Source organism: Mastigoproctus giganteus, chromosome 6 (assembly GCF_048544385.1).
Source record: "Mastigoproctus giganteus isolate SK-2022 chromosome 6, ASM4854438v1, whole genome shotgun sequence".
Classification (NCBI taxonomy): domain Eukaryota; kingdom Metazoa; phylum Arthropoda; class Arachnida; order Uropygi; family Thelyphonidae; genus Mastigoproctus; species Mastigoproctus giganteus.
Genome location: NC_143580.1, coordinates 174,513,185 through 174,538,594, shown reverse-complemented (window position 1 = coordinate 174,538,594; position 25,410 = coordinate 174,513,185). Strand labels below are relative to the sequence as shown.

The 25,410-nt window shown below is 38.6% G+C and overlaps 1 protein-coding gene across 2 annotated transcripts in view; it reads right to left on the bottom strand.

Moving 5' to 3' along the window:
* The window catches only part of LOC150084762 (lys-63-specific deubiquitinase BRCC36-like), a 126,784-nt gene that overhangs the window by 26,935 nt on the left and 74,439 nt on the right, over nt 1–25,410 (bottom strand). For both annotated transcript variants that reach the window (XM_090375513.1, XM_090375514.1), the window contains exon 5: nt 19,720–19,784. In XM_090375513.1, the coding sequence (XP_090231639.1) occupies nt 19,720–19,784 (65 nt within the window). The remainder of the gene's footprint in view (nt 1–19,719; nt 19,785–25,410) is intronic.

Below are 25,410 nucleotides of genomic sequence, written 5' to 3'. Positions count from 1 at the left end.
TGATTATTGTTGGTGACTCTAATATCAGGGAAATGGAAAATATATTATGCAAAAAAGGATATGTGAAATAGGACCAGGGCATGTCTGCCAGGAGCAAATGTTGATGTGTCTGTTGATGTTATCTGTTGTAGAGCAGATATCACCTTTCAAGGGCACAAAAGGTGATACTGTTGTACACATTGGCACTATGATATTATGAGTAGGAGATCTCAGAAACGAGGATTGAATCTGAAAGTATCTGTAATTCTGCCCGGGCACGACAGGAGGGAGTATAGGTTGAGAGCCTTGACAATCAATTCGGCCCTGGAGAGAATGTGCAAGGCTCATTGGGGTAGAATTTTTCTCAGTGTGGTCTGTGCTTGTTAACAGGAGAGACTGTTTTTACAGGGATGGGATACACTTAAATAGAAGAGGTGCAAGAATATTTTCTGTGAGGAAAACTGCTATCATGGCAGTGATAGGGGTCTGAAAACTGCTAGCTTGGGAGGATACACAGACTAATGGATTAACTAGAGCCACAGACAGAGGTGAAGACGATTCTTGCACTGTTCCTACTGGCAAATGCAGCCACCTGTAAATCAAGGTGTCAGGAATTTCATGTCCTGCTGTAGGTTATCGTGGGACCAGTGAATAAATTGACTGTGTAAGGGTAAGAACACGTGAAGTACACTAATGCTAGAAGCACTGTAAATAAATTTGATGTATTTGAAGTACTGATTAAGTCATTAAATACAGATGTTCATGGGATTTTAGAGACGTGGAGTCACTCAAATAAAAGGGATGCAGAATTTTAATATGGAGGGTACAATATATACAGAATGCATAGACAAGTTAAAAGGAGGAGGCTCTTATGCTCTTAGTTCAAAACCACAAGAAATTCAATGCAGTGCATCCAGTTGACATGGATAACCAGTGCAACCTTAAGTCAGTTTGGTGTCACATAAGCACTAGGAAAGCAAAAATTAGTGTGTTGTAAGCCTAATGACTCTGATGAGTACAACGAACAGCTGTACAGAAAAATAGAGTGGGCCAGTAAATCATAATGTCTTATAATGGGGATTTTAATTTTCAAGGTGTTGACTGGAATTTGTGGGTTGGTCATGAGTACAACGAACAGCTGTACAGAAAAATAGAGTGGGCCAGTAAATCATAATGTCTTATAATGGGGATTTTAATTTTCAAGGTGTTGACTGGAATTTGTGGGTTGGTCATTCACACACCAGCAAGACTTTTGTAGATTTCTTGGATGACTGTTTTCTACAGCAGCATGTTAGAGAGACAATAAGAGGAAGCAATACTCTTGATCGGTTATCAACAGTAATTATGCATACATTAAGAATCTGCAGGTAAAAGACCCACAGGGTGGAAGCGATATAGCATACTAATACAGAATTTAATTAAAATAAATAACTACTTTCAAGGGTAAAGGGAAAGGCTTTTGCTTTCCAACGGGTGACTGTAGTCACCTTTTTGAAAGCAAAGATAGGTTCGTCTCAGAGAGTTTTTAAATTCTTTGCAGTGGGACCAACTAATGATGTTACCAACAGCAAATTCTAAATGGGAAGCATTCAAGGAAGCAATCAAAGAAGGTACTAGGCTTTTCATACCAAAGAATACTGTTCAAGACTTAGACTAAATGGATGTCAGATGAAATTTTGAGACACGTAGCAGAGAAGAAAAGTGCATGGGAGGAATATAAATAAGACCTTGAATAGTTTGAGCAAGATCAATGCTGATGGAATTCTTCCTCTTGCTCAGATTACTCACCTGGTGGGACATAAATTCAAATTGAGGAAAGACAATTGTAAAATAGATGCGCAGAAATTTGCCTTTAGCCAGGGGGTGGTTGAGAGTTGGAACAAACTTTCATCTGTCATGGTGGAGGTCAACAACTTAAATAAGTTCAGGGTAGAACTAGACAAACATTTGGAGTGAATGGATGGGTGAAATAGGTAGGGGTGTTTTTTTTTTTTTTTTTGTCTGACGATATATGCTTGCTTTCTTGCATTATATACTTCTACTAATGCTAAACTATCAGGTGATACAGAAGCATTTGGCAGATATAAATTAGTCTGTGATCAAGTCACAAAGAGGGTTAGGTATGCTAAGGCTGATTATGAGAAGTCTGTGGCAAAGAATGCCAGGAAAAGCAGCAAAAACTTCTATGCATATATTAAGAGTAGAAGGAAGGGGTTGAATCACACTGGGCCACTCGATGTTAGTAGGTCAACTGTTGATGACTCCTCTCAGGTTGCTGACAAATTGAATAGATATTTTGCATCTACATTCACACTTGACGAATTCTTTATGGGAGGGGATGTCAGAAATTTATCAAACTCCAATGGGGAGCTAAATAACTTTGTGATAGCTGAAAGGAAAGTGGAGGAGAAATTTTTTTTTTTTTTTTTTTTTATGCAAACCCCAAACACAAGAGGTGTTAGAACCTATAGTACTTAGAACCGTGCTTGTGTTGGAGGTTGAGAAAACGAAAGAAGATATTTGTTAACATTGGACTTAAACTTCTGTAGACTGTAATTTTCAGGAAATACGTATGAAGGAAGGATGTTCCAGAAAACGGCAGTTGAACGAATAAACGAGGAAGATGAAAAGTTAGTTCTGTGAGTTTGAAGTTGGACAGTAAATGGATGTTGGCTAGTGGCGGCACGTGTTCGGACTGTTTTGAAAGAGAGAGAGCAGGAATTATAGAAGGCAATTCAGAAGAACAGTGCCCATGGAAGTATCTGTAGAAGAGGCATAGTAGAAACAGTACGTCTATGAGACAGCGAGTGCAGAGACTCTGTTAGAGATGAGTCATTAATTAACCTAACTGCCCTCTTCTGAATGGAATCAAGAAGCCTGAGAGAGGTTTTGGGGGCACCACCCCAGATGTGGGAACAATATTCCATGGCAGGGCGGATTTGCAATTTATACAGAGTGAGCAGCTGTTTGGAAGAAAAGTAACACCGAGAGCAAAAGAGAAAACCAAGTTGTTTAGATGCAGAAGAAGCAATATTTGTAATGTGCTTGTGCCAAGAGAGATTACAAGTCAGGGTAATCCTGACTTGTAATCAAAAGAGATATATCATTTTGCCTAGAAATCGGAGTGTCACTAAAGATAAGCATAGGAGCAGAAGAATCCTTTTTGCGAGATATAAGACAAGACTGAGTTTTAGAAGGGTTGAAATCAACTAAGTTGTCTTTGCCCTACTGGAGAATTACCTGAAGATTGGCATGTAAGGAATTGGTAGCAGATTTTCGAGAAGTTGAAGCCGATTGAGCAGGTTTCACAAAATGGAAATGCAATGTGCTATTATCGGCAAAACTATGGATAGGATTTCCAGTCAATGGAAGAAGGTCATTAATATAGAAGAGAAAAAGAGTGAGGGAAAGAACTGAACCTTGGGGGGACACCGGCATTACTGGAGAAGTTAGAAGACAGAGAGCCATCTACCATCACCCTCAGTGAGCGATCAGAGAGAAAACTTGATAACCAATTACTAAAAACATTTGGCAAACCATAAGATGGAAGCTTGTTTAGAAGACCTTTATGCCAAACACGATCGAAAGCCTTTGAGATGTCACTACTTGTGTTTCACAGAACCTTTTCATTGAAGTAGTCCATAAATGGGTAACATAAGCCAGAATATCACCACTGGATCGACACTGACAGAATCCATACTGGCGATCGTTGATCAGACGGAAGGTTTCTAAGTAGTTTAAAATTTGGCAGTTAATTGATTTCTCCATTATTTTAGAAAGAGTTGAAGTAATTGCAATGGGACAATAATTGGATGGGAGGGATTTGTCACCCTTTTTAGGAATTGGCTGGATATGAGCAAATAAGAGAAAGTCAAGTTGTAAAGAGAGGAAGTCAAAGAGCTCCAAGTGATTAGTGGAGTTGGGAGAACAGTAGAGACAACAGATGAATTTGACACAGTGAGGTAGAGAGATTTTAAGCCAGAGAAGATCAAAGAGAGGAGATTCCAAATGGCCAAGTCTCTGACAGGGAATATCAGAACGGACATATGCACAAGTACCACCTTTGAGGTGAAAAGAATCATACAGGGAATAATTTGGGCATCTGAGATGAGCAGTAGTTGAATCAACTGATAATTGAGATTCTGTCAGAAAAAGTACATGGGGTTTGGCAGACTGCAAGTGGAAATGGACATCGTTGAGATTAGAATTGAGACCACGTATATTTGTGAAATGAATTTGGAAGTGCTTGGGAGGTTTAGATCTTTTCGCAGATAAGCTTGCTCTATTAGTTTGACAATTCATGGTGTATTCAATAATAAGAAAAAGTGGGTGGGATATGCTGTATGAAGTAATGAAATTTTTGGATATGGCCTACACATGGTAAGAATATACCCCGATCCTTGACATAACGTGGCCTCGACAATGCTCCCCACATACACACTACTTGGACTCCCTCTAGTCACTATCTGGCAGAATAGAGGTAGCAAGATTATACACTAGCTGATCCGGAAGCCTCCTAGAGAGTTACCAATAGGTTCGGTCCGGTGTACTAACTAGCGGCCAGCCGGCCTGCGAAAACCGTTTTAGAGCCGTACCCTTGAAATGTAAAGAATATTGGATCTCACCACGATGTTCATCATAACCTCAAAAGTCATCAATCATACTGCATGATGGAAGAGATGGGGAAGGGTTGACCGGAACTTAGCTGTACAGACTAAACATTGGTTCCACCACTTCAAGCCTCCAATAAGCAAAGTGGTGGTATTGCACCGGTTGATGAGAGTCATCTACCACCTAGTACTGCCTGGTAACATATGGACACCACACCTCGACCCCTGCTTACGTTGGATCACACCTGGATGGTCACCCACCATGTACTTGTGCATGGAGGTTATACCCAGGATTACTAACAGTCCCACCATTGTGAAGTGGAAGCAGAGGATTTGACTGTCACAGACCGTCCAGACTTCACTGAAATTGGGTCCACTTCACTTGAGTGTTACCCGAATATCAGTTCCATCAGCGTTTTAGACTCACAGGTAGCAAGTGCAGCTTGTCTGGCATATCTGAGAGAATGTCTGTGACAACCTCAAGGACCAAGGTTCAGCTTCAAATCATTGAAGCTGAACATAAAAAAAAGGCATTTGGGGTGAATGGGATCTATCCAATCATATTGAGGGAGGCAGAAAAGGAGGTGAGGAAACCCTTAGTAATAATTATTAGAGCATCCTTAAATTCATGGGAAGTCCTTATGGACTGGAGATGTGTGAATGTATCCCCATCATAAAGGGGAAATCAAAAGGTGAAATGAGTAATTAGAGGCCTGTCAACTTAACATCTGTTCCAAGGAAAATAATAATGGAGTCACTGGTTAAAAAAAAAATTGTTTAGGGATGTTCTTGTCTAATCAATCTGACAGATTACTATGATACAGTAACCAAGGAACTGGATGCAAAAAATAATTTTGATATTATATACTTGGATTTCCATTATCATGGACCTTGGATTATCATATATTTGGAGGCCTCTGTAGCCGAGTGGTCAGGAGTGGGAGTGTAATAGCACATGCTCTTTGAGTAGACTGCGGTTCAAGCCCCTTACTGCTAAATATGGTCGATCTGCCAACCTGCACTGGACCAGCATGGCAGATTATGGTCCATTTCCCTCAATGAATCGTTGACGAGGTTTCCATTCTGCAGTGGGTTGATAATGGTTGCTGTTTACCTTTTTTTTTTTTTATACGTGGATTTCAAGAAGGCTTTTGATACTGTTGCAGATAAAAGACTGCTGGATAAACTGGAGCAATGTAGCATTAAGGGCAAGTTACTATTATGAATAAAGGGATGATTATGTGGAAGAAGACAGGTTATCAATGGGCACTGCTCTTTGGAAACTAATGTTATTAGTGGAATTCCTCGGGGTTCAGTGTTGGACCCATTGTTTTCAATATTTATTAACGATATTGATGAAGGTATATCGGGTTTAATTTCAAAGTTTGCAGATGATACAAAGGTTGGCAGGACAGTTAACGACAGTAATGATGGTATGTTACTGCAACAAGATTTAGAAAAATTAGGTTGATGGGTTGAGAAATGCTAGTTGAATTTTAACACTGACAAATGAAAGGTACTGCACATGGGAAGCAGTAATCCCAGAGTAATTTATCACCTGTGTGGAACTACACTCAGGGTAGTAGAAAATGAAAGTCCTGGGGATAACTGTGCAGTCAGATATGAAATTCTCTGAGCTGTGCAGACATACTGCCAGGACAGCTCATGGGGTTTCGTCAATGATATACACAAATTTTGCTAGTAGGGATAAGGAGGTGATTATCCCTTTGCACAAGGCCATAGTTAGACCGCATCTAGAGTACTGTATACAGGTCTAGAGGCCTCAATTTAGGATGTAAATCTGCCAGAATGAGTGCAAAGAAAGGCAATCAGATTATTGAAGGGAACAAAAGGGTGTGCTTACCAAGAAAGGCTTCAGTTCTGCAAATTGCAACATATGAAGACTAGACACCTGCAGGGTGACTAAGTTGTTTAAGGCCTTGAATGAAATGAGTAAGCTGAGTGCGAATGACATTCTTGCTCTTGCCGAGACTACGCACATGAGGGGGCAAAATTTCAATTGAGGAAGGATGGTTGCAAGATAGATGCGTGGCAGTTTGCCTTCAGCAGCGAGTTGTTCATTGTTGGAACAGGTTTCTATCTGTTGTGTGGAAGTGCATGGTTTCAATAAATTCAAGCAAGATCTACAAGAATTCTTAGAGGGTAAGGATGGATGAAGAGTATGTGTGCTTTTATTTTTTTTTTGGCTGATGCTATAAACTTGCTTTCTTCCATCATTTTCCACTACTACTGTACATGACAAAAGGGGGGGGGGGGCAGTACATGATAAAAAAAAAAAAAAACTTTTTTTTTTTTATCATGTACTGCCCTACTTTTTACTAGTTGTAAAAAGATATCCATGTTTAACATTTAGACATCTGTGTATCCAAGTGTGATGTGTTGTGCCCATTGTTTGTCCGGCTTATTGGCCGCCAGGGTCCTAGTGGGGTCCGACGCTGCCCATACCTCGCCATGTGGAGGCTAGCTGGGTGTGTCCAGTATCACAACAAGTTGCTCTGGCAGGTCCTGCCACCTAGTTTCCTGGGATTTCAGTGGCTAGGACCTAAAAAAAAATAAAATCATGCGTTTGACATTAATGCTTAATGGGATTGCTGTTTTGAAATCGCTGGTTGGGGTTGAATGCTGGAGAGGTGTTAAAAGGCCTAATAGGTCGGGCAAAATTTTGATGTTATTAAATTTAGACGTGAGGCTATACGCTAGATGAAAGATAGTGTTAGTTGTCCCCTATTGGGACCTACCGTTGCCCACACTTTGACAAAAGGAGGCAGGTCAGGCACCCAGTAGATTAAAAAAAAAGGGGGAGTGTACACTAGAATTTGACTGAAAAAGATTTACATGAAAGCGGTAGTTTAGACGTTGATTAGAATTTGGCGGCTGTTTAGGGGTGTACTCAGTCAGTTTAGTGAGAGAGGGGGGAGACAGATAGAAGAATAGGAACAACAGAGTAGGCATGCCCCAAAGAGGTCAGTGGAGACGAGCCCCACCAGGCAAAATATGGGGGGGGAGGAGACAGGTCTCTGTCTCCTCCCCTCCCTGCCTGGGGATGGGGTTAGAGTACCCAGTTCAGATCGCCAAATGACGTGTCAGCAGCAAAGCCACAGTATGTCTTCATCAGTGATGGTTGTCTGGTTGTCATGTCCATGTAGTATCGAATCCAGTAAGAAGGTCAAGCTGCCCAACCCGCTCTGGGGTAGGATATGTTAGCTGACAGCGGGAACCCACAAGGCGAAGGGGTAGAAGAGACATTTATTATTATTCATAATCTGCATTATGAATCATCATATATTATTCATAATATATGATCATCATATATTATTCATAATCTGCGTTCTCACTCTACTTGCATTCATTTATACTTTTTTTTCTTATATTTTATAATTTTTTTTATATTATATAAAATATATAAAAATTTTATAATTTTTATAAAATATATATAAATTTTTTTTTATAATTTTTATATATATAATACAAATTTTGTATATATATTTTATTTTTTCCCCTCACACTCATTCATCTTTTTCTCACACACCAAGGGGGGATGCAATGATGTGTAATGTAAATTTACATACTAATTAAAACTAGGGTTAGTGTGTACTTAACTGTAGCATTTATGGTTTGTGTTCTTTTTCTCACAACTTACACTTTCATTCATTCATTCTTCTAGCTTTCATTTCGTTTATTCGACTCTTGCTTTCCGCACTACACTCTCTGGGCACCTCAACTTACTGTGATTCTTCAGTTATGGTGCAGGCCTAGCCGCAAGTTTTTTGCAGGTCAGGGGAGAATGCAGCATTTAGTGTGGTTAGTAAATGTTTGTTAGTATATATAAAGTAATGTAAGTTATTCCCAATCTCGGCCAACCACATTTGCTCTTCCACTCATTCCCATTCACTCTCTCTTTCCCTCATGCTAGGTCACTCTTTCTTTCACCAAAACTGCCATTTATTCCCTTTTACTATAATTCCTAGTTCACTCAGTGCCCAACTTGTTCATTCTGTCTTTCATTCTCATTCATTCATTCTACATTGCATCCCCTTGCTACTAGCTTATTGATACTTTTCAGTTAATCTGCTTCCCTGGCTGCCTGTACATCGCTCTCCCCTACATGGTTACTTATTTGGTGTGGGGCTACAGGTTCCTACACATGGCAGGGTAGTCCTGGGGAGTTTTTTCATGTCAGGTTTCTGTCAGGGTGCAGAATACTGCTATCCTGACAGTTTTTAAGTCATCGTCTGGGTGTGGTGGGAAACTTGGGCAATTTTAATACTGATTATTGTTTAATTGCTGGAGGGCTGAATTGCTATTCTTTGGATTGTTCTGCGCATTTTGAATACTTTCTGTGTGAAAGATGTAAAGGCTTTATAAATTTCCTCTTCTATGATGAAAAGATGTTCTCCCCTGGGAAGGGAGGGGCAATCTGTGCTATTAGCTCTGTTCTGGGGATGTCATATATTATACATTTATATAGAATGTGTGCCCAGTCTTCACTCTCACCACAGGTGCAGTTTGGGTCATTAGGAGGTTAGTTTTGCCTTTAGGGAGCTATGACTTGTCAATATAAATGTTGTAAAAGAGTCCAGGGGCATACCACTTAGGTGGCTTTGGGCTAACCATTGACACCCATGGCAGAAAACATTTAGTAACCAGACCTCTGGTTGCCTGATCCTACTTTGTTTGCCATAGCTCATGGAGCTTTGTGGCTATTCTTTTTCTTGTTGGTTGTATCAAGGACTATCCCCAGAATTTCTGTGGGTATGCCCTTTTTAAATCTATAATATAAGCCCTTTTGGCTACTTCCAGGTAAAGTGGGAGAGCTCCAGCCAGCAACTATATCGCAGGTGTGCTTACTGTGCGATATGCTCTGGTAGTATTGTGCTTTGTATCGTAGTATTGTATTGGTGAGTAGTATTGTCCTTTGTATCGATTCTAATTTGTTCCTATTTCTTACTATGGCCGAGCGGGTGAACCACGCACCGGCTCCATAGGTGATAACAGGTAGGAACATTGCATGGTATATGGTTACCAGGGTCTTTCTTTTGAGTCCCCAGTCTGCTCGACTGATCCTGGCAATCATACCTGCATAATTTCTCACTTTCTTCGCCAAGTATATCAAATGGGAGTAAAAAGTTAATTTTGAATCAAAGACCACTCCAAGATCCAATGTTTCAGTGTTTCTAAGAATTAATCTTAACACTGCTTTTTTCCATATTTTTGGGAATATACCTTCTGTCATACAGTTATTATATAGTGATATTAATTTGTCTGGTGCTATTTCCCTTAATTTTAGTTCTGTTACCATTTTTATAGTGGTTGTGTTAATTTTGATTTGTGGGCATCTTCTTATGTCCAAATTGCCTTTTAGAAAAGTATTTGTTTGGCTTTTTTCAGGAGATATTTTGAGCATGTGCATTTGTGCCCACTCCTGCAGCTGCAAGAGAGCAGCATTTGATCTTTGCTCTACAACCACTCATGTGTTACCTTTTACAAGGAAAATCATGTCATCTGCAAAGGCCAGGCTTTCCATGGGGCCCAGATCCAAGGCCAGAAATTCGTTCAGAACAATGTTCCAGAAGAAAGGGCCAAGGATTGAACCCTGAAGGCAGCCTTTATTCACAGGGCTTGTCAATTCCTGGAACCTTGTGTGTACTAAGACACTTCTGTCTGTAAGATAGCTGTGTTTATTACCTTACAGAGGTTTTGTGGAGTCTCCTAAGGACACATTTGCCTGGTGGAGTCTCCTAAGGACACTAGGCCACCAGAGTGAGTCAAATGTGCCAGAAAAGTCAATGGAGATTGCTAGCATATATTTCTCCTCTGTGTTTTTAACTGTTGTCAGTAGATGGTGCATGGCATCCTCCGTAGAATTGCCCTGCTTAAAACCATACTGATTGTTGGAATGTAAATCTGCTTCTGTGTAATATTGAGCTAATCTGCTATATATTAGTCTTTCATATATTTTCCCTAGTACAGGGAGTAGGGCTATTGGTCTATATGATTTGGGATCAGTAGGGAGTTTTTCAGTGTTTCTAAGAATTAATCTTAACACTGCTTTTTTCCATATTTTTGGGAATATACCTTCTGTCATACAGTTATTATATAGTGCTATTAATTTGTCTGGTGCTATTTCCCTTAATTTTTTGATAATCTCAACCTCTAAGAGATCAAAACCTGGGCATTTATTGTTTTTGGTTTTAGATAGTGCTATTTCTAAGTCTTGTATAGTAAACAGAGGTTCAATATTGGCATTATCATATTCAGTGGTTTCTTTTATAATGTCTAGCTGGGTGGGGGAATGATTTCCAGTTTCAGTCTGAATGATACTGTCTAGAATGTTATTTACAGAATCCACCCAACACAGGGTTGGGGTTCCATCTGGTTTGACAGTAGTTTCTAAGACATATCCTCTTGGCAGTTTGTTGGTCACTATTCTGTAGACAACTCCCCAAAGGTTATTGTTTCCAGTAGTTCCCACTAAGTGCCTCCAGCACTCCTTTTTCTTGTCTCTTATGAGGGCTGTATACTGATTTCTGAGAGTTCTATAAGAATCTCTCAGTGCATCCACCTCATTTTGTGGCCAAGATGTTCTGGCTCTTTGAAAATGTCTCCTTGCCTGGTGTACTCTACTTCTGAGTATAGTCAGTTAGGGGCACTACCAGGGAACTGCCTGCTTCCTCGGTTTTTTCTGTGGGATAGACAGGATTGTTGTTTTTGTTAAAATGTTTGTCATAGTCAGTGCTTGCTCGTCCAGGCTATAGTTGCCTGATCTAGACCACTCATTTTCATGTTTTTGCAGCTCAGCTGCTGTATGTTCTGCAATAATCTGCTAGTTTGCCTTTTTAAGGTTATATCTTTTGATATCCAACAGGGAGTGTTGGGTTGTTTGTAATTGCCTGTTTAGTTTGAAGGAAATGGCTCTATATGATCTGATGTGGTCCAGGCTGGCTGGATACACCAGTCTGTGATTTTATAAGCTATTGAATTGGTGGCAAGAGTCACTCTTCCACTGCTAAAAGTTGGAAGGTTATTTGGTTGGTTTAGCACTTGAAAGGGTGAGGCAGCTATATAGTCTGAAAGGATCTGACCATTGTGTGTGTGTGTGTGTGTGTGTGTGCGCCTGCTCTGTCTTCCGTATGGTTATGCCATAAGGCTGACCGACAGTTGACATCAGCACACACTATGATATTTGCAGTAGGTAGCAAGTTTGTGACTACTTGTAGGTATTCAATAGTTGGATTTATATCTTCACCTGGTCAAATGACCTTATATGCCCAAAGGATATTGCCAGGCCAGTTGGTCATAATTAGCATTAGCAGAGGCATCTGATGCAAGAAAGCAGGCTTATACAGCATCAACTAAAAAAAAAAAAAAAAAAAAAAAAAACACTTCCCATTTCATTGATCCATTCATTCCAAATGTTTGTCCAGTTCTGCTTAGCGTTTATTTAAGCTATCAACTTCAGATGGAAGTTTGTTCCAGCAATCAACTACCTTCTGGCTAAAGGCAAATTTACACACATCTATTCTACAACTGTCTTTCCTTACTTTGAATCTATGCCCTCTCAGGTTTGTAATCTGAGCAAGAGGAAGAATCCCATCAGCATTAAGCCTGCTCAACCCATTCAAGGCCTTATACACCTCAGTCATATCGCCTCTCAGCCTAGTCTCCAGAAGCTGCAATTTGCAGAACTTAAGCCTTTCTTCATAAGAACACCCCTTTGTTTCCCTTACCAGTCTTGTTGCCCTTCACTATACTCGTTCTAGCAACTCTACATCCTTCCTAAAAGGAGGATTCCAGACCAGTATGCAGTACTCAAGGTGTGGCTTGACAATTGCCTTATACAAGGGGATAATCAAATCATTAGAAAAATTCCTGTATATCATTGACAAGACACCATGAGCTACTCTTGCAGACCGTCTGCACTGCTCAGAAAACTTCATATCTGCCTGCACAATTACCCCCAGGTCCTTTTCATTTTCTACCAGTGTCACTGTAGCACTACACAATTGATACGTTACTCTGGGTTACTGATTCCCATATGCAGTACTTTACATTTGTCAATGTTAAACTTCAGTTGCCACTTCTCAGCCCATCTGCCAAACGTTTCCAGATCCTGTTGCAACAGCATATTGTCATTACTGTTATTAACAACTTTGCCAACCTTTGTATCATCTGCAAACTGCCGACTGGGCTAGCCAGGTGGTAAAGTGCCTGCCTGGCAACCCAAAGGTCGCGGGTTCGAATGCCGCCTCGGGCTTGGATCAAAGTACTGAAAAAAACCTTGGGAGGTGCATTATGGCCATAGAAGCCAATGCGCCAACAACTACCAAAAAAAAAAAAGAAAATCTGCAAACTTTGATATTAAGCTTGATATACCTTCATCAATATCATTGATAAATATACAAAGCAACAATGGGCCAAACCCTGAGGACACCATTAATAACATTAGTCCACGAACAGCAGTATCCACTGATTACCAGTCTGTCTTCTCCCACTCAATCATCCTTTTATCCATTGTAGCAACTTGCTCTTAATGTCATACTGCCCCAATCCACATGCAACAATATCAAAAGCTTTCCTGAAATCCAAGTAGATGATATCAAAATTATTTTTTGCATCCAGTTCCTTTTTCACCACACCATAGTATACAATCAAATTGGACAGACAAGACTTCCCCTTAACAAACCCATGCTGTGTCTGAATTATTACTGCTGTCTTGTCTAGATGATCCTGCAATGCTTCTTTAACCAGTGACTCCATTATTTTCCCTGGAATATAAATCCAACTAACAGGTTTGTAATTACTCATGTCACCTTTTGACCACCCCCCCCCTTTGTGAATTGGAGATACATTTGCACATTTCCAGTCCATGGGAACTTCCCCTGAGTCCAAGGATGCTCTCATAATTATGGCTAAGGGTTTGCTTACTTCCTTTGCTACCTTCTTTAATATAACTAGATATATCTCTTCTACCCCAGATGCTTTTCATACGTTTAACTACAACCATTTCTCCTCCACTTCGCTCTCAATTATTACAAAGTCATTTAACTCTCTGTTATAATTTGATAAACGTGTGACCTTGTGAATGTAGATGCAAAATACTCATTTAGTTTGGCATCTATCTGAGAATGATCATATACAGTCAAATAATTGATATCAAGTGGAACAACCTGATTCATCCCTTTCTTCTAGTGTTTACATTAGTAAAGAAGTCCTTGCTGTTTCTCTTTACATCCTTTGTCAAAGATTTCTCATAATCTGCCTTTGCTTGGCTAACATCCTTTGTGACTTGATTACAGACTAGTTTATATCTACCAAAAGATTTATGTCGCCTGACAATTTATGTGCATCCCATGCATTTTTCTTCTCTACTACGAGTCTCATTAGTTCATCTGACATCCATTTGGGCCTAAACTTAGAACAGTATTTTTGAGTTGGAACATAAACCTAGTAGCTTCCAATATTACTTCCTTGAATGCTTCCCATTTAGAATTTGCTGTTGGTAACATCATCAGTTGGTCCCACTGTACAGAACTTAAAAAAAATCTCTGAGACCACTGTAGTCACCTTTACGAAAGCAAAAACCCTTCCCTTTACCCCTGATGGTAGTTACAACTTTAAGCAAATCCCATATCATAAATCAAGCTAAAAATTTTATGAACATTAAGCAAGCTTAATATTCCTAAAACAGCTCCATATGAAATCAGAAAGTCACATATTTAGAGCTGAATTTCAATAGTCTGGCATCTGATATACAAAAAGGCTTTCAAAATATGATCTCGTGGGTCCTGAACTAGCAGTAATTGCACTGTTCTGGTGTTCCCTACGACCTTGGGGCTTTTGTGCAAAACCGTGCCACTTGCCTCAATAAATCTGGCCTTGCATATACTGGTTTGAAATTTTTAAATAACAGCCAAAGAAAAAAAGGCTGCCATAGTCGAGTGGTCAGATGCAGGGTGCATAAGTACATGTGCCTTGAGGGGTTCAAGCCCATGACTGCTGAATATGGTGCTGTTTCTTGTATTCTCTCTACCTTGTGAACTCCTCTGACCATCTGGTCATCTCGGAGTATAAACAGAAAATTAAAATTTTTTTTTTAAGATACTCTGCATAGAGTAACAAAAGTTAGGTATCTTCTTATGATGACAAAAATTTAACAATGCTTGTTTTGATCCGTCATGGGCGTGTGCAACTGACTTTTAGATGGAAAAATGGCTCCAGATGGAAATGCAGTCTCATATACTGCTTAGGAAATATTCTAATAATGCGGATAACCTGCACAGAGGAACAAAAGTTTTTGATAAAAATTTGACAGTGCTCAGTGTATCACTTTGTTACTGCTGATGTGTGAAGTGAACATGGCCATAATATGCAGGAGAACCAGGTCTGATGGCAGGAATGAAGCATGCCCAACATTTCCATGTAAAACAGCTGCTAGGAAGTCATACACTGCTGGAAAATTTTTTTAACAACAGCCCAATGAGGTATTATACACACAGATAAAGAAAAGTTAAAGGCTAGGTATCCTCTTGTGACATTGGCAAAAATTTTATATTGAATGTAACACTTTTTGTTGCGATGAGCATGGTGAGCTGCAAAAATTTGCCATGAAAAACATCTGTAATATGTGTGGAAGGAGCCAGCTCTGATGACAACAAATTGTATAATGAGTCCTAGAGTATGCTACCAAGACTCACTGAGATACACATGGCCATGATGAGCTCCAAAGGCAGATAAAGCAATTTACACATTGGTAGTTCTCCATGCAACTTAGTTGGCACAATACCTCATTATCTTCCATATTTTGGAGGAATTGGATTTGGATTCGATTCCTGTCTATGAATGGAGGAGCACTTTAGGCTTCTTCAATTGCGACTGTTGTTAGCCGATCTCAGGTAGAGGAAGCAGAACTTTTCCCCATGAGTTATTTCAGGTTTTTCCTGCCTCCACACATAAATCAGAATGTGAATGCACATACATATAGTACAGCCAGAAAGCATGCATCCTGTATTAAGATTAGCTACCTAATATGGTGTGGGGAATTCGGTGATAACTACATGAGCAAACAGAACTGCTTCACTCCCCACAACTCTGGTTGTGTCATGTTACACATTTATAGAATGTGTAACATGACATTATTGGCTTCAGAAAAAAAAAAAAAAAAAAATATGAATAAATCATTTATTGAACAAGCATACAAACCAATAAAATTACAGAAAAGTACAATTGTTTGTCAGTCAACTATGATTTGATATACAGGTGGGTGTAGCAAAGAAAATAACTCTCTCCAATAAATACATAGCAGGAAAGTTAACTTTTCTGCTAGTATAGCAGAAAAGTTAACTTTGTTAACTCAGTAAATGTGGTAAAATCTACTCCTCCATTTCACAAGGAAATGGAGGAGTAGATTTTACCACATGTCTGTTTCTTTTCTTGTTAATGTCTGGATTTATATCCATCCTTGAATACAAGTACAACATAATCACCAATTAGCTGGTTAACCCACATCTACAAGTTGTTCACAAAGGTCATTACTTCTTTATTTTTTTTTTCATTATTTATGAAAACCCCAAACACGACAGATATTAGAACCTATAGTACTTACTACCGTGCTTAGGTTGGAGGTTGAGAAGACGAAAGAAGATATTTGTTGACATTAGACTTGAACTTATGTAGACTGTAATTTTCAGGAAATACGTATAAAGGAAGGTTGTTCCAAAAAACGGCAGTTGAATGAATAAACAAGGAAGATGAAAAGTTGGTTCTGTGAGTTTGAAGTTGGACAATAAATGGAGCAGGAATTATAGAAGCCAATTCAGAAGAACAGTGCCCATGGAAATATCTGTAGAAGAGGCATGCAGCAGAAACAGTACGTCTATGAGACAGCAAGTGGAGAGACTCTGTTAGAGCAGAGTCATTAATTAACCTAACTGCCCTATTCTAAATGGAATAAAAAAGCCTGAGAGAGGTTTTGGGGGCACCGCCCCAGATGTGGGAACAATATTCCATGGTATGGTAGGGCAGATTTGCGATTTGTACAGACTGAACAGCTGTTTGGAAGAAAAGTAACACCGAGAGCGAAAGAGAAAACAAAGTTTTTTAGATGCAGAGGAAGCAATATTTGTAATGTGCTTGTGCCAAGAGAGATTAGAAGTCAGGGTAATCCCCAAAAGAGATATATCACTTTGCCTAAAAATCAGAGTGTCACCAAAGGTAAGCATAGGAGCAGAAGAATCCTTTTTGCAAGATATAAGACAAGACTGAGTTTTAGAAAGATTGAAATCAACTAAGTTGTCTTTGCCCCACTGGAGAATTACCTGGAGATCGGCATTTAAGGAATTGGTAGCAGATTTTCGAGACGTTGAAGCTGATTGAGCAGGACAAGGTTTCTCAAAATGGAAAGTGGAATGCAATGTGCTATCATCGGCAAAACTATGGATAGGATTTCCAGTCAATGGAAGAAGGTCATTAATATACAAGGGGAAAAGAGTGGGTAAAGAACTGAAACTTGTGGGACACCAGCATTAGCGGAGAAGTTAGAAGACAGAGAGCCATCTACCATCACTCTCAGTGAACGATCAGAGGGAAAACTGGATAACCAATTACAAAAAACAGTTGGCAAACCATAAGATGGAAGCTTGTTTAGAAGACCTTTATGCCAACTGCTTGTGTTTCACCAAAAACTTTTCCATTGAATTTGTCCATAAAATGGGTAATATAAACCAGAATATCACCAGTGGATACACTGACGATATCCATACTGGCAATCACTGATCAGACGGAAGGTTTCTAGGTAGTTTAGAGTTGGCGGTTAATTGATTTCTCCATTACTTTAGAAAGAGTAGAAGTAATTGCAATGGGACGATAATTTTATGGGAGTGACTTGTCACCCTTTTTATGAACTGGCTGGATATGAACAAATTTCCAAGCAGAAGGAAAAACACCTTTGGAATAAGAAAGTGAAAAAAGGCGGCAAAGAACAGGAGTAAGTTCAGGAGCACAGGTTTTGAGAACAAGTGGAGAAATAATACCATCAGGACCTGGAGCTGTCTTACCATCGAGATTCATCAAAATCCTTTTGACATCCTTTTGACGGAAGACCACAGGAGGCAATGAATGCAGCACGTTGGGAATGGTGGGAGGTGTTTTACTAAGATCATTAATACATGAGTTGGAAGAGAAATGAGATGCTAGCAGGTCAGCGTTTTCCTTGGCTGAAGTGACAACAGAACCATCTGGTTTTGACAGAGGTAGGAGCAGAGATGGGCAAAAGTTGCAGCCAATAGCTTTGGCAGGAGACCAGAATGCTCGGCTACAATTAGGGCAAGAAGCAAGTTTTCTACTCTTAGTCTGTTCAAAATCTAGTTTTGACTGATTAATGACTGCTTTACAACTGTTGTGAGCTTTGGTGTAGGCAGAAAATGAAACTGAAGAATTGAAAACAAGCCAATTACGATATGCAGTATTCTTCTCTTGAACAGCCTTAGCATTTTCATTGGAAAACCAAGGTTTAGATAAAGGACGAGATTCCAGAGTGGAGTGTGGAATAAAGGATTCCATTCCTACAAGAATAATTTCACTGACACTATGTGAGCAAACGTTGAAGTTTTGAAACAGTAATCCGACCAAGAAAAAGAAGACTCACAGGTCATCCCATTTTGCATTCTTGTAATGCCAAACAATACGAGGTTGGGAACAGCCATGAGATAAAGGCTCCATTGGAGAAGAGAAAATCACCAAATTGTGATCTGAGGTACCTAAAGGACCACTCACTTCAACCATGTACTTAGAAGGGTTGTTTGTGAGAAAAAGATCAAGCGTGTTGGCTGTATGGTTAGGACTGTCCGGTATTCTTGTAGGTAAATCTGTTACTAGCAGATTAGAAAGAATACTTGATGAGAATCAACCAAAGTGAAATTTAAGGTGTGCAAGAAAACTGGCAAAATATTCAGCTCCAAAGAGCTAAAGTATCTTTATGATCTAGTAATACATGTACAAATATCTTGTTAGGTGCATTTCCATATTTATATGAATAAGCACCTATTGTCTTCACCACATCCATCTGTCTGTCTGTTCATCCACAGCTAACAACTGAACTAGATCATTCCAAAGTCATCTCAAATTTCATTAAAACAAGACAAATAGAAATCTGGCAATTATTTTTTTTATTTTTCAGTTTGTATAGAAAAAATAACTTAGATTAAACACAGCATTGTTAGCTTTAGACAGCCAATAAATGCTTTCCATGTACTGTTATCTAAGGCTCATAAATGTGGTGTTTGAGAGAGAGAGTTAAAAAGTATATAAAGTGATAAATATTACACAGTTGTATTTAAATTGAATAACTAAGTTTAGAGAACACAAATCTATAGAGTTTCATTATATATAAAGTTATAAGCTTAGTAATTAATTGATAAGAAGGTACTATATTTACTCTTCTTCTATCAATCACAGGAAAAGAAAAAATATAATTTAAGAAAAAAAAATCATGCCTGAAATGCCATTGCATTGTGTATATTACCTAACATATGCATCGAGCATTTCCTTTTTTATTAGTGAAAATATTGTTGTATGCAGTGGTGGATTATCACACAGGCGTACGAGGTGTACGGCACATGCCCAGGGGCCCCCAAACCAACAGAAAAAAATTGTTATTATTTCATTTTAAAGCTTTAACTCACACAAAGGTTTTATTTATACAAAAATCGACATGACACAGTGATCACAGTGTTAGAGCTGTGCACACATATTCACCGGCAAGTGGTGAATTGTACACAGAATTTGTACAGGTCGGCACAAGCACAGATTAGATACTTATGTTTGCTTATAATTTTTGTTCTATTTTTCTTATTATAGAAATAAAAAGTTTAAATAAAAATTTGTGCCTTGTATTTATTCATTTACATTTTAATATTTTAAAATTTTTGGTGGGCCCCCAAACTTTGTTTGTGCCTCAGGCCCCTCAAATGCATAATCTGCCATTGGTTGTATGCAGTTTTATGGTGTGCCACACCACATCATGGGTACACAGCACATTTTGGTGTCATGGATGGCAAAATGAGAACAAGGTTATGGTGGATACCCTACAAACAATATATATATATATACTTACTGGGGTGGCTCACCTTCAGGACTTTGATTAATTGACTGAAAGCAGGTGATTTGTACTCTTCCATGCTGAAAGGTAACATTGATTTACTTAATTTCAGAGGAAAGCTTATTTTATATTGCAAAATAATGTTTTAGCATTATTTAGGTATAGTTAAAGTATAAAATCCTAAATTACAAATAGTAAAAAAGAATAAGGCATTCTGAAATCTGCAATATTCCTAGATGACTGATATGAGAGGGCTGAAAAGTGGCACCTGAAGTTTTAACATTGACAAATGCAAGTATTGCATATGGGTAGCAGTAACCCCAGACTAACGTACCAACTGTGCATTACTACACTCGGGGTAGTGGAGAATGAAAAAGACCTAGGGGTAATTATGCAGTCAGATATGACATTTCTGAGCAGTGTAAACAGGCTGCCAGAGCAGCTCATGGGTTTTTGTCAATGATATACAGAAACTTTGCTAGCAGGCATAAGGAGGTGATTATTCCTTTGTATAAGGCCATCTTATTCCTTTGTATTGAGTGGCATCTTTATTGCATACAGGTGTGGAGACCTCATTTTAGGAAGGGTGTAGAAATGCTGGAACAAATACAGAGGACAACAAGACTAGTTAGGTAAACAAAGGGTTACCAAAAAACATCAAGTTCTGCAAATTGCAGCATTTGGAGAACTAGTCACCTGCAGGGTGATCTGATTGAAGTGGGTAAGGCTTTGAATGGTTTGAACAAGCTCAATGCTGATGGGATTAGTAGTAGTAGAGGCATGTGATGCAAGAAAGCAGCACATGAGCTCATGTAACATCAGCCAAAAAAAAAAAAAAAAAAAAAACGAATTTCACACATCCATTCCCTTTGAAAGATTGTCCAGTTCCTCCTTGAATTTATTTATGCCATCAACTTCCACGACAGATGAAAGTTTGTTCCAGGCAAATTTCCACACATCTATTCTACAACTACCTTTCCTCAATTTGAAATTATGTCCCCTTAAGTTCATAATCTGAGCAAGCAGAAGAATCCCATCAGAATTCAGCGTGCTCAACCCATTCAAGGCCTTATACACTTCAATCAGATCACCTCGCAGGTGCCTAGTCTCCAGCCGCTGCAATTTGCAGAACTTAAGCCTTTCTTGGTAAGTGGACAGCATTGGTTCCCCCTCACCAATCTTGTTGCCCTTCTCTGTACACGTTCAAGCAACTCTACATCGTTCCTAAAATGAGGCCTCCAGACATGCATGCAGTACTCAAGATATGGCCTGACCATTGCCTTATACAAAGGGATAATCACCTGCCCACAAAATTTCTGTATATCACTGACAATACCCCCATGACCTGCTCTGGCAGCCTGTTTGCATTGCTCAGAAAACTTCATACAGTGGAATCTCGTTAATACAAAGTTCAAGGGACGTAAATTTTCACGTTTTTGTAATAACGAGATTTGTAGTAATGAGGTCCCCCAAAAGTGTCAAAATTTTACCTTTTTTTTTTTTTTTGGTACATACTGTATATCTAAGAATAATAATAAATAATAATAATTTCAAAAATAAATTAATAAAAATAAAATAAAATAAAAACAAAAGCCTTGTCTAACAATACAGTAATAGGAATAACATATTTTTTTAAAGATTTTATCTTATTTCTAAGATAAAGAGAAAAGCAATATTAACGGAAATAAAAATATTGTACAGTATATATTTTGATATATACAATATTTTAGTATCACAGTAAAAAGAATTACAATCTTAATCTAAAAGGAGCCATGCAAACCATTAACTTTTTAATAAATTAATCTAATTTAAAGAAAGAATCCAATGTTGTTTGCACAGTTTTTATCCTATATGCATTTTTAACTACAGCACAGACGTTATCAAATGCAATAGTTGTTTCTTTTCAATGATACTGCAGGCCAACACATTCTCTATTATGCTCAATGCATTTTGGGCATCTTTTTTAGATGGCAGTGTGTGCGCTTCTTCACTTTCGCTGTCGCTGGTAACAAAAACATCATCATTTTGTTTGGTACCCAGCAGCTCTTCTGGTGTCGGCGTTGCAGTGGTCGCAACTTCATTATCTACCTTCACAAACTCTTCAAATTCGCCAACAAAATCCATATGCTCCTTCAAATTCCTCCATTCCTCACTGTTGTTATCACATTCGTCTGCTGGACCATGTTTTTCGATGATGTTCTCTCCAAAGTCACTCTTTCTGAAGCAGTTGATTATTATACTTGATGTAATACTTTCCCAAGCAATAATAAGATTATGAATAGCATCCAAGACATTCCAATTTGGCTGCAAATTGTTCCCTCCTATGTTGCGGATCAAGTACCTTATCAGGTAGGCTCGATATGCTCTCTTTATGTTATAAATAATGCCTTGATCCAGTGGTTGCATTAAACTAGTGGTACTGAAGGGTAAAAACAACAACAACTTAAGTGTCTCGGCAGAATGTACTGTACAACAGTCTAGAATCATCAAAATGTTCCTTTTTTCTGAAGCCATTCTTCTGTCCAATTTTGATAGCCAAGACTGAAAAATTTTGACTGTAAACCAAGCACTAGCACTTCTATTGGCCTCATAATCACAGGGAAGTTGGTTAACTGCTTTAAAACATCTTGGCTTGGAAAACTTACCAATCACAAGTGGGAGTAGTTTTATACTGCCATCTGAATTGCATCATAACAGAACAGTGAGTCTTTGTTTACTTAATTTTCCACCATGAAAAGACTCTCCTCGAACAGCAAATGTTTTGTTTGGCAGCAAATTATAAAATAAACCTGTCTTGTCGAGATTAACCTTTGCTTCCTATTTTTAAGGATGGACCGTACAGAACACAACCAGTGTGCAGCCTTTTCTTTATCAACTAATCCAGACTCACTGCAAACATTTCGCGAAACCAAGTTATTCCTGTCTTTAAATCTTTGGAGCCAGCCACAGCTGCATTTGAAGTTGCTAATCCCATGTTGCTGAGCTAGATAATTTGCCTTTTCTTGCAAAATCAGACCTGATATTGGCAAATTAGATGCACACATTTGTTGGCACCACTCAAAGTTTTGTTTCAAGCTCCTTGTGTTTTGCACCACGAATTCATTTCCTGTTTTTCATCGCTGCTCCAGTGTCACGCACTTCTTCAAGTCTTTTTCAATTTTTCAGTATTGTAAATAAAGGGATGTTGTCCTTTGCAATGTCTGTTTTGCTTCTTTCCATCCTATCAGCCTCTTGTATAATTTTTAGTTTAATTTCCAGGCTTAATTCTGCCCGTTTACGTTTTGTCGCCACAACACTGCTAGATAAGATTTAATTATATAATATCGGTGTAAATACACCATAGTTAACCCATATATTTGAGCTACGATTGTAGCGTAGAAGGCATCGTTTTAAATGTATCTCATAATGTGGTTGCCTTCACAACAAGATAGCTACTATTGAATTACTTCAAATAAATAATGCTTCTCTAGTAGAGAAGGCTACTGTTATTTATTTTCAGCGGTACCACCACCCAGACGATCGTTTCGAAGCTTTTTGGCTTCGTCATCAGTGGGCGGGTAGGTACCCAGGTAATACAACAAGCCATCTCAGTTGCGAAGTTATATCCACATTATGAGAGATGCCAGAAGGGTGTGGTGGTAATGTAATGAAAATAAATAACAGTAGCCTTCTCTACTAGAGAAGCGTTATTTATTTGAAGTAATTCAATAGTAGCTATCTTGTTGTGAAGGCAACCACATTATGAGATACAATTAAAACGATGCCTTCTACGCTACAATCGTAGCTCAAATATATGGGTTAACTATGGTGTATTTACACCGATATTATATAGTTAATTATCAAAACCCATAAGGATTATGCCTAGTGCATTTAATTTCCCAAATACATTACCACCACACTCTTCTGGCATCTCTCATAATGTGGATATAACTTCGCAACTGAGATGGCTTGTTGTATTACTGGGTACCTACCCGCCCACTGATGACGAAGCCAAAAAGCTTCGAAACGATCGTCTGGGTGGTGGTACCGCTGAAAATAAATAACAGTAGCCTTCTCTACTAGAGAAGCATTATTTATTTGAAGTAATTCAATAGTAGCTATCTTGTTGTGAAGGCAACCACATTATGAGATACATTTAAAACGATGCCTTCTACGCTACAATCGTAGCTCAAATATATGGGTTAACTATGGTGTATTTACACCGATATTATATAGTTAATTATCAAAACCCATAAGGATTATGCCTAGTGCATTTAATTTCCCAAATACATAAGATTTAATATAAACAAATTTTAAATTAATTTAAAGACACAAGTTCCGAAAAAGACATCAGCTCAGATAAAATGGCACAAAAAATATATTGCTGTATACAATAGCAAAAGACTTTGAACTGGGATAACAATTGCAACTGACCTTATTCCTGTGCAGAGCGAAGTAGTGCATGTAAACAACTTAGAAAAACGTTTTATTTTTTTGTTAATTTTACAACTCATCCTTCAGAAAGATGTTTTTCAGAGTGCACTTGATGTTGTAGCTACCATAAACTGCTTTTGTTTACACAAAATTAATTTCTAACAAGTCAGCGCCATACTTCGGGAAGTAGGGAGCCAGGTGGCCGGGGGCAATAATCAGATCGCTCTGCCAAGATTTGTATTAAACATACAAAATGACAATATTTATTTCTCATGAGGTGAAAAAGAACTTTGTAATACATATTACCTGAATTTTGTAATAAACAAATATATTTACATAGAAAAGCCTATCTTTTTGCAAGGGAATGGTATGTGCTTCATATAAACGAGTACTTTATATAAACCAAGTTTGTATTAACAAGATTTTATTGTATCTGACTGCACAATTACTCACAGATCTTTTTCATTTTCTACCATCCTAAGTGTAGCATTAGCAAAGCCAAAAAAAAAAAAAAAAAAACTTCTCATTCTACCCATCAACTCACTCCAAATGTTTTCTAGTTCTGCCTTGAATCTATCTAAGCTATCAAATTCTACAACGACAGATGGAAGTTTGTTCCAGCAATCAACCACCCACTGGCTGAAGGCAAACTTCCGCACATCTATCCTACAACTGTCTTTCCTCAATTTCAATTTGTGCTCTCTCAGGCGATTATTCTGAGCAAGAGATAGAATCCCATCAGCATTGAGCATGCTCAAACCATTAAAGGTTTTATACACTTCAATCAGATCACCTCACAGGTGCCTAGTCTCCACTCTGGACACTTTAATTTGCAAAAATTAAGCCTTTCTTCATAAGAGCGACCCTTTGTTCCAGTCACTAATCTTGTTGCCCTTCTCTGTACTCGTTCCAGCAGCTCTACATCCTTGTTAAAATGAGGCCTCCAGACCTGTATACAGTACTCAGGGTGTGACCTCACCATTACCTTATACAAGGGGATAATCACTTCCTTATCACTACTAGAAAAATTCCTGTATATCATTGACAAGACACAATGAGCTACTCTTGCAGACCATCTGCACTGCTCAGAAAACTTCATATCTGCCTGCACAATTACCACCAGGTCCATTTCATTCTCTACCACTGTCAGTGTAGTACCACACTGTTGATACATAACTCTGGGATTATTGCTTCCCATATGTAGTACTTTACATTTGTCAAAGCTAAATTTCAGTTGCCACCTCTCAGCCCATCTGCTCAACTTTTCTAGATCCTGTTGCAGCAGCATAGTCA